The sequence below is a fragment of the Hyposmocoma kahamanoa genome, unplaced genomic scaffold, assembly GCF_003589595.1.
Source record: "Hyposmocoma kahamanoa isolate Upper Pololo Valley unplaced genomic scaffold, ASM358959v1 86, whole genome shotgun sequence".
NCBI classification, from domain to species: Eukaryota; Metazoa; Arthropoda; class Insecta; order Lepidoptera; family Cosmopterigidae; genus Hyposmocoma; species Hyposmocoma kahamanoa.
In genome coordinates this window covers 8,805,962-8,814,989 of record NW_020654289.1, presented here as the reverse complement: position 1 = coordinate 8,814,989, position 9,028 = coordinate 8,805,962, and the positions used below count along the sequence as shown (strand labels likewise).

Here is a 9,028-nt window from a genome sequence, read left to right as displayed (position 1 = left end):
TCGTAGGTTGTACTTCTGCGGGTGTACTCATTCCTAATTCTTATGCACAGAGAAAGTAAAAATATTGCTTGCTCAATTGTCTGCTGAGTTTTGTTATGATGCCTGTAATTAATAAACAAGTCCCGAAACAGATAATAAAACAGATTTCTACAGCGCCAGGTCTTTTAGGATTAGAAAGAATTTTGGTAGGAGGCGTCCTATCTCTTAAAATACAATTGATAAATAAGTTGATTGACTGATTTATAGAACACTATACTAAAGAATAGCAAGAATTCGTTTTATTACATTCCGTACAATATAAAGTTTCTTACTTTACATTGTACGGATTTGTTGCGGATTGTTTCAGAGGAGTGGCATCAATGTTGTGAAGTACGACGATCGCAATTTTTGTTTTTCAAGATTTTGCATAAGCCTTCAAATTAGACGTATTAAAGCTAATTAGTCAAGACATTTGTATCCACCTACACACTAATATTATATCATATTTCAATGACCGTCAAATTATTGCTACAATTGTCATAACTGTAATGCTATATAAAATCTGTCATAAATTCTTACTACTTATATATTGTTTTTTTTTAATCTGACCATTCATACATACACACAACTTTTATTACATGACAATAAAATAATAACCGATAATTACGATTACTGTAAAGCAACAAACAGTAGTAACAAAAAATATTCTTTGGTAAATAAAAACATAGCTCAATTGCAATGTTCATTAAAATGTAAAAAAAATATGTATGAACAAGACACATTTAATGTGTAATAAAAACATATCACGAGTTTGTGACGTAGAATTGTATAATTATAACTTATTACACTTTCAAAAACTTATAACTGGAATGCTTATATGCATAAATGAAATTATTTACTTACAGATTGTCGTATTTGTTGCCTATTTCATTCAATGTGTTCGCGTTAAGGGCTTTATTTTTATAATAAAGTATTTTATGTACTCACTGGTAAATAAACAGTTTTTTTTATTGGATGTTGATTATTTCATGACAGCAAGTTTAAAATTATAAAATAATCAACATTACACGTAAACGCTAGCGGTCGCTTGATTTAGAGCGGTTACACACGACGACTTTAAGCAGAATTGCAACCTTTACACACGCGCGCGTGCAAGCAATGCAAACGCGATTCAAGCGCGCGGCTGCTTCGATACAAACGTGCGATTGCATTGCCTATAAATCGCTAGTGTAGCGATGCAATCGCGTGTTTCACGAACGCGCGTTTGCATCGCTGCTGAAAGTCGCCACGACTCACTCTTATTTACTCATAAGCGTAGATAGACAATTAGAACTCTTTGCGTTTCTGATTAGATAATTAATTTCATTATTATAAGATTCTCTCGGTTAAGTTTTCTTAAATCTAGTTCTTATTGCGTGAACAAATTCATTCAAATTTCGACGGGGCATAACAGACCGTATAATAACTTTTGAGGTCATTATATTTTTCCTTAAAATACAGTCGCTACGACAATCGCAATGTGGCAATTAACTATTAACACGAACACATTAATTAGAGCGTTTAATCGATGTTTATACACAAATCGATAATTTTAATGTGTATTTAACGTTTAGGTTACTCCTCCTCTGATTCGGTGTCCGAATCGTGAATTGTATTGAACCAGTTCTCCCAATTCGAAGGTGGGCCCATGATAGTCCGGCTGTGGAATGTACATGTTTTCTTGTCATTTAAACATTCCGCATTTTAATAATTTTAAAGAAGACTTAAAAAGTTACATTTTTGAGAAATTGACAAAATATATTGTAAAGAAATAAAAGTTTTGAATATAAACTCAATTAATCGTTTTACAGACAAATAGAAATTTATTTTTTTAACTGCCTCTGTGGCCGAACGGTTACCATGCCGCACAGCCAAGCAGAGGTCCCAGGTTCGATTCCCGGACCGTTAGAAATATTTGTATGGCCTACATTTATTTCTCTTGTGAATTTCGACTCATCCAAAGAACAGAGTCCGATGTGATTATACAGCGAAAATAGGATAAATATATAATATAGTTATTCAAAAAAGGCCTAATATCTTATTTCGTTTCGGACATATAAAATCGAACATGGTGGATCTGGTATATCCATAACGAAGAACAACGAACGAAATGTACAATGTCCTGAGAGTAAGCAAATTCACACACATGGTTATCTATGCGTGTCCATGGCACCCGCGACACAGGGTTTCCCTAGTGCTTGTTATATTATTATTTGGCATAAACCAGGCTATATCGCTTGTGCCACGTATGTTTTTTTCTTAAATCTTTCATGGTCAGTACTTAAATAGTAGCGTACACAAAAATGACGTTACATTTTTTGTGCCGTAGTGCTTATATTGATTCAATATAAAACGTTCAATGTAAGTCGTTAAATTTAGCCAGTACGTTGTTCGTACTTCCCTATGAAGAGAGAGGGGGCAACTGCACAGACCGCACTTGGAAATCGCACTGTAAAGCCCGTAGTTGGTTTTTAAGATCATTAAAGCGAGACGGGGTATACCGTTCTACCATATTCTGATATTTAATCACACGATAAACGCCGTTACTGTCCATAAATGGGTTAATCTATTTTGTCAGTTTTCCAAAAATTAGTTTTCGAATTAGTTATAAAGGGTGCGAAACGCATTCAGGGTTAAAGCAGTGAGAAAATTCACGGCACTTCCTATGATTGAATAGGTACTAAAATATGTGTACCTACTTCAAATTCTATTAAAACAAATAAATTATGTTTACTCGTATGCACATAATATAATACGTACGGGTAGGCGGAGAACGTTAAATAAATCAATGTATTATCATTATCATTTCAGCGAAAGATGTCCACTGTTGGACATGGGCCTCCCCCAAAGCTCGCCACAACGACCAGTCTTGTGCTGCTTGCATCTAGCGGATTCCCGCAACCTTCTACAGTAGGGCTAGTATGATAGAGCGCAACTTGCGCGATAGCGACATAGAAGGCGAGATATTGCTATTATCTATGGGACTATAGCAGTTTGTCGCGCTTTATGTCACTCTCGCGCGAGTCGCGCGTCTTCGGTCCAATTGAAATATAGTATAAATTTCAATGTTCTGGACTGACCGCGGAGTATCGCAGCGTATTTCTCTCTGCGTCTCAGGGCATTGAAATTTATACCTTATTTCAATAGTTAGAAAATAAAATATACATTAATAAACTTAAAGTCCTCTGCCTTGCCGCCCGCCGGTATGCGCGGGCGGTAAGGTAAATGTAGGGTAGGGACTCACGGCTGCTTGGTGACGGGCTGCGGCAGCGTGCTGGTGGCGGGCTGATGCGGCGCGGGCGCGGCGGGGGCGCGACGCTGCAGCGTCTGCGTGCCGTCCTCCTCCTCGCCGTCCCAGCCCTCGTCCAGCACCCATCTGCCGAACACTTTTCTTTTTGAGACGACAACCGCGCCTATAAACGTTCTCCAAAAAAAAATCGACCGTATTGAAGCGGTATAAGGTTTACTTTCGTTTCTTATAGCAAATGAATGGGTAATATTACAGGTGCGACTATTATTTTTACAATCCAAAGTAGCAAAATACTTTTTCTTTATTATATAATAATGACACGACCATAACGTACAAAGCGAAAATGGAGGTCTGAGCTCAAGTATGCGACACTCCGCGTACTGTTGGCGCACGTGGAACGCCCACTAAACACTTCTACTGCATTTATTGTTCTGTGGTAATAAATACCTGGAACTGCTAGCCGCCTTGCAGTTCTCGCACTCGCTGCGATAGTCGTCGGCCTCCTCGCCGTGTTCGCCGCTCTGCGCGTCGGCACCCGCGCCCGAATAGCTGCACACGCACGACGGCTGCAGGTAAACAAACATCAATCGTACTTTAAACACGATGTACGAATACTTTAATCCGATCCTAAATATCGAGGAAATTGACGGTTGATATTGTTTTCTCAGCTCTGTATGAAAATATTTAATGTCAAAGTATTTACTGCTTTCATGTGTTACATAAAATTAATACAGCACTTAAAATTAAAATAGTATCAACATGACCCTGTTAGGTTAGATCGCCGCAATTAAAAATATACATTAATTAAAATTTAAACATAATATAAAGCCATTTTAAATAAAACCTAATAAATTAAAATGAAGTAAAAAATGTAATGCTTATAACACAGTCGATGCCCTGATCTGATCTGATGATGATTCTGAGAGCGTGAGTACGTAATTCAACAGAAAAGTGTAAAGGAATTCTACCTTTTTGGTTAAAAAATTGGTTTAAAGTTTCTTAAAACATCATTCACTAATTAATAATGTAATAAGGAAGTCATACCAAAATTAATTTTACAGCTCATTAGTTAAATGTTCACTTTGTTAAACACCCTTCTTCACACTAATCTACTTAGAACCAAATACATGGTTAAGGGGTTTGGTTTCTTAGAGGATCGACTATACAAGGAAATTCGTATACCTATATTTATAAACATTTTTATCATAAACTAAAACATAATAATATAACATCACTGATCCTGAAGAGGTCTTGAGGATGATAGCGGGAAGAATGGACTCGGCTGTCTTCCGTAGGTTCACTGTTTAATTTAATTTGATTTAGTTTAATTAATTATTTTATTATAATTGCCACCGTTGTTTCTAATAACTTAGCTCATAAGGTTACTAACAAAATATGGATTAATTGGTCTTTCACTTCACTTATTTTTCACTTCAATTTGGTTTGTCATAAATTAATTCATAAAATATCGGTGGAAAATTTAGAATCTTATTTGCAATGACTGTGCTTGCAATATACTGTGTAACACTATATACCAATTAATTTTATCTTTTCATTAACATCATAAATTACTTAATTAGCCAAATGTGCCTGACAACAGAATAAAAATTTCAGAAATCGACAGTTGGAAAGAAACGGCAATGCTTAGTGACATCATACTTAAATAGCACCACAATCTATAGACTGCTCTGTTGGGGACAACAGCAGCCCATTAACCGTGTAAGGCAAAGGTTAAGTAGCATTAGAGCTCCTTATGAAAGAATTCCTTATCAAACTCACGACAGAAGTAAATGTAGGCCATACCAATATTTTCCCAACTGGGCAATCGAACCCGGGACCTCTGCGTGGCAATCCAACATGGTAACCGTCCGGCCACGGCGGCAGTTAAGACAAGCCGATGAGTTTGAAATTATAATAATTATAAAAGTACATTAAACCACTGATAAAAGAGTCTACACTGCCTCAAATGGCTTTGGTTGATTCCGCATAACAAAGTGTCGAATCAAACACTTTGAAAAAATATATAGTAAAATTGAGGATATACACTGATTACTATACGGTGTGAGAACACTATTACTAAAAGTTTTCACGATAGAAAATAATCTCAGTACAAAGTACTAAAAAACCGGCCTCATAAGTACGTGGAATTACGTCTATTTGCCAAGTTTTATTGAAATATCCCCTAGTTCGCCCCTATACAGGACTTGTCACAGGAGATAATAAAAATCGGTTCTCACTACTAAAAGTATTTTGAGAGAAAAACGCCTTGAATTGAAGAATAGCAAAACCAACCCCTAAAATAATTGCTCCTTATAAAAAAAATTTCGCGCTATTTATAAAAATGAATCTTCATGCGTGAACAGCCACCCTTAGAGGTGGATGATTTTCTTCAAAATTAAATGGAACCACTATGGAGGTACCCTCTTTCCAACAAAAAAAGTATCATGAAAATCGGTTCACAAATACCTGAGTTATCGCGTAACATACATACAAAAAATCGAGTACAGTCGAGTTGAGAACCTCCTCCTTTTTTGAAGTGGATTAAAAAACACAAACTTACATCGAAATTTTACAAGAAAACCGCTGTACTCAATAGGTCGATACATATACCAATTTTTTTTTAATACCAACTTAAGTAAATAGAACAAGTGTACTATACGATATACTTTTACGAACGACTTTAGTATGTAAAAAAAAATTCTGAAATAAAGCCTGTGTCCTGCCGATCGAACTAAGCAAAATGAACAGTATTACTTAGTACGGGAAAAAAATTCGAGCTGATGTAATATCGCCCCTTAATAACCTGTCTGTAAAAGTTAAATACCTTGTCGACAGTGAGCGGCAGCGTCTGGTGTGTAGCGTCGGGCGGGGGAGGCTTCACGGTTTTGTCTGCCCCCGCCTCCTCGCGCCGCTCCCCGTTGACGGCCGTTCCGTTGCAGCCCCCGCCAGAGCTCGAGAGTCGCATGTTTATTCTATAATTAGATTTATACACAATATTTATACGACGAATTAAGTTACTTTACATATAGAACGTTGAAATTGATACCGTTTCTATACTTAAGTTTAAAATTGAAAAAGCCAGAGTTTCGTTTAGTGACGGTGTCGTTTGGATGCGTAAAGACAAAAACAACATTTTGCTTTTGTCTTCGGTCTCCAACCGGTACAACTGTTCCAAATTGAGCTTCAACATTTGGAAAATATAGACACTCAATGATCGAGTATTTAGCCGGAAACAGAGACGAAATGTAATTTCATTCATTTCAAAACTATTCTGCCATATCATTACGGTGACAACTGCGCTCCGATTGGTCAGTTCGAATTCGAAACAATTTACGGGTGTCGTCAATTGTTTCACTTGAAACCGACTAGTTTAACTTGATCTTTGCTATAATGAGATGGGCTTGAAATTTGCTAAAAAATTTAAAAATTACACATTTAATTACCGATGAAATGTGATTCCGTTTGTTTATCAGTTTATTTATAGTTTTGTGAATATACGGAGACATACGCACAGGTCAATTGCTGGCGCTGTACTATTTCAGCTTTCTTATTTGTGATTTCAGTGCAAACGAGATTTGATATTTAAAAGGCACATTTATCTGATGAATTGCCAGGGGTAGATGTGCCTTATTTCGTCTCTATTTCTGGTTATACACTCGATGGACTCAAAACTTACGAATCCAAAGAAGCTGGATCCCGCGACCTAAGATGCGGGAGGTCGGTGAGTTCAGGGCCGACAGAGGCTAAGTTGAGATTCCTCGGCATGGAGCGACCGGTGTCACCCGGCGGGGCCCTCGGTTCGCCGGGTCGATGGAAGGAGCGGCGAATTTCTCCCAGCCCTAGCCCGCGCTCGCCGCAGCGGTTGAAACCGCCCAGGCCGCTCTCCAGCATCGTGGTATCCACCGCCGTGGAGATTCGTGGGATTGTGCGGTGTCTGCAACACGAAAGTACCGTACCGTGATCAGGAACAAAAAAAACCACAGGATAGGCTAATAATTAAGTAGATGAAAAGAAGGATGTAGGATTAATACCTAATGTACCCAAGTGTAGAAGTCGTAAGCCGGACGAAAAACTAGCACCGACTTTAGCAGCAGTAGAGCTCCTTGTGAAAGAGTTCGTCCGGGGATGTACTGCCACCTTACCTATTTCTGCCGCCAAGCAGTAATGTTAGCATTACTGCGTTCCGGTTTTAAAGGGTGCTGGTAAAATTACAGGCACATGAAACTTGTCAACTTATGTCTCAGGGCGCAGTGGCAAGTGTCTCTCAGATGTTTACGATTTAAAGCTCTGAGTGGTACTGCAACTGTTATGGACATTATAAAAAAAAAGAATAAAACCCAAAAGGCTTTATTTATTAATGATAAAACTTCAACATAAATGCCACAAATAAATGTCTAAGTCAGTTATTTAGTTGGTCATCCGTAGTTTGCAGGTTGCTCAATTTCAACCACAGTGGCAACGGTGACAAATGTTATTTTAGGTTATATGAGAAAATCGCTTTTTCGTTGTTAAATGTTTTTTTTTATTGATAATGAAAACAGAAGATACCGGTAGTGAAGTGTGGGGTTCGAAACACGATTGACTGAACGTCGCTCATTAATAAAAAGCACAATGTTCCGCAAAATTCTATTGGCATCACGAGATATTTCAACGAAATTTTCTCTCCCGTGTTCCGTAATAAATACGTCAGGATACTATGAGCTTAATTTACAGTAAGATACATATTATTTGTAAAAGACAAATGTTGAAATATCGTGCAATGAATTTCGACTTATGAAATATAGAACACGTCAATGATAGAATAGCACTCACGAGGCATGCATGACGGCGGCGTTGGCATAAAAGCCTGGTACGTTGTGTGGGCGTTCAGGCGTCGGCTCGCGCTGCAGCAGGGTCAGCAGCCCGCGGTTGCTGATGGCGCCAAGGGATCCAGTCAGCCGCACAGCGTGGGGGAACCCCACCACTGAAACCACTACATGTCTCTAGCGAATTGTGCCGATGACACTTGTATCATTTTGGTGTAATGAATCTTGTCATCGAACAACAGACGCACGTTGACGCTGTTGGTAAGTTTTGGCTCATATCATATCATCAGCAACATATTTATACGTCCCACTGCTGGGCATGTTTCGTTTCCGAGAGTTGTGAACCTTCTTCGACGTACTACTTTCACCACGATATTTTCCTTCACCGAAAACGCTCATGGTAAATTTCAAATTAAATTTCGCACATAAATTAAGAAAACCTCACGAGGTGAGAGCCGGAATTCGAACCCGCGGCCTTTGTTTGAGCGGCGCTAGGCCAAACAATTAGCCCACCACGGCTTTTAATATTTACATGATCGCTTCAAACTGAAGATCATATAATACGCGCTGGATATCTAAAAAGTCAAAGTGATACTTTCGTTTCAGCGTACTATGCGTTGGGCAAATATTTCACACTATCGTATCGTATCGTAATCGTACGACTCAATACACTTCATTACGAACAATAAACTAGGTCTTCATTTGTAGAAAACTTACTATTAGGAGCGAGAGGATGGTGTATCATCGAGTTGGAATCTCTAGGTTCTGGAGGATGTACGGGCTGAAGCAGTGGCGCGTTATAACAGTTCTGTGGGTTTGGCATCTGCAAGCAATAGTAACATTTGCTAAAATGCAGAAAATTTGTTAACAGCCCGATTCTATACAAATCTTATAACCACATTATAACAGTACTGCAAATAATACCTAAAATAAAAATAAACGAAAAAAATATGTA

The 9,028-nt window shown here is 38.2% G+C and overlaps 1 protein-coding gene across 3 annotated transcripts in view; it reads right to left on the bottom strand.

Moving 5' to 3' along the window:
• Nucleotides 1–1,151: 1,151 nt before the first annotated feature.
• Nucleotides 1,152–9,028, bottom strand: part of LOC113234792 — a 20,520-nt gene continuing 12,643 nt past the window's right edge. The window contains exons 6-12 of one of the 3 annotated variants that reach the window (XM_026470279.1): nucleotides 8,791–8,896; nucleotides 8,081–8,240; nucleotides 6,945–7,202; nucleotides 6,093–6,240; nucleotides 3,716–3,834; nucleotides 3,263–3,404; nucleotides 1,152–1,678 (exon numbers count right to left, since the gene is read on the bottom strand). In XM_026470279.1, the coding sequence (XP_026326064.1) occupies nucleotides 1,589–1,678; nucleotides 3,263–3,404; nucleotides 3,716–3,834; nucleotides 6,093–6,240; nucleotides 6,945–7,202; nucleotides 8,081–8,240; nucleotides 8,791–8,896 (1,023 nt within the window). In that variant the 3' untranslated portion in view covers nucleotides 1,152–1,588. The remainder of the gene's footprint in view (nucleotides 1,679–3,262; nucleotides 3,405–3,715; nucleotides 3,835–6,092; nucleotides 6,241–6,944; nucleotides 7,203–8,080; nucleotides 8,241–8,790; nucleotides 8,897–9,028) is intronic. The other 2 variants (XM_026470281.1, XM_026470280.1) reach the window with 2 other exon arrangements.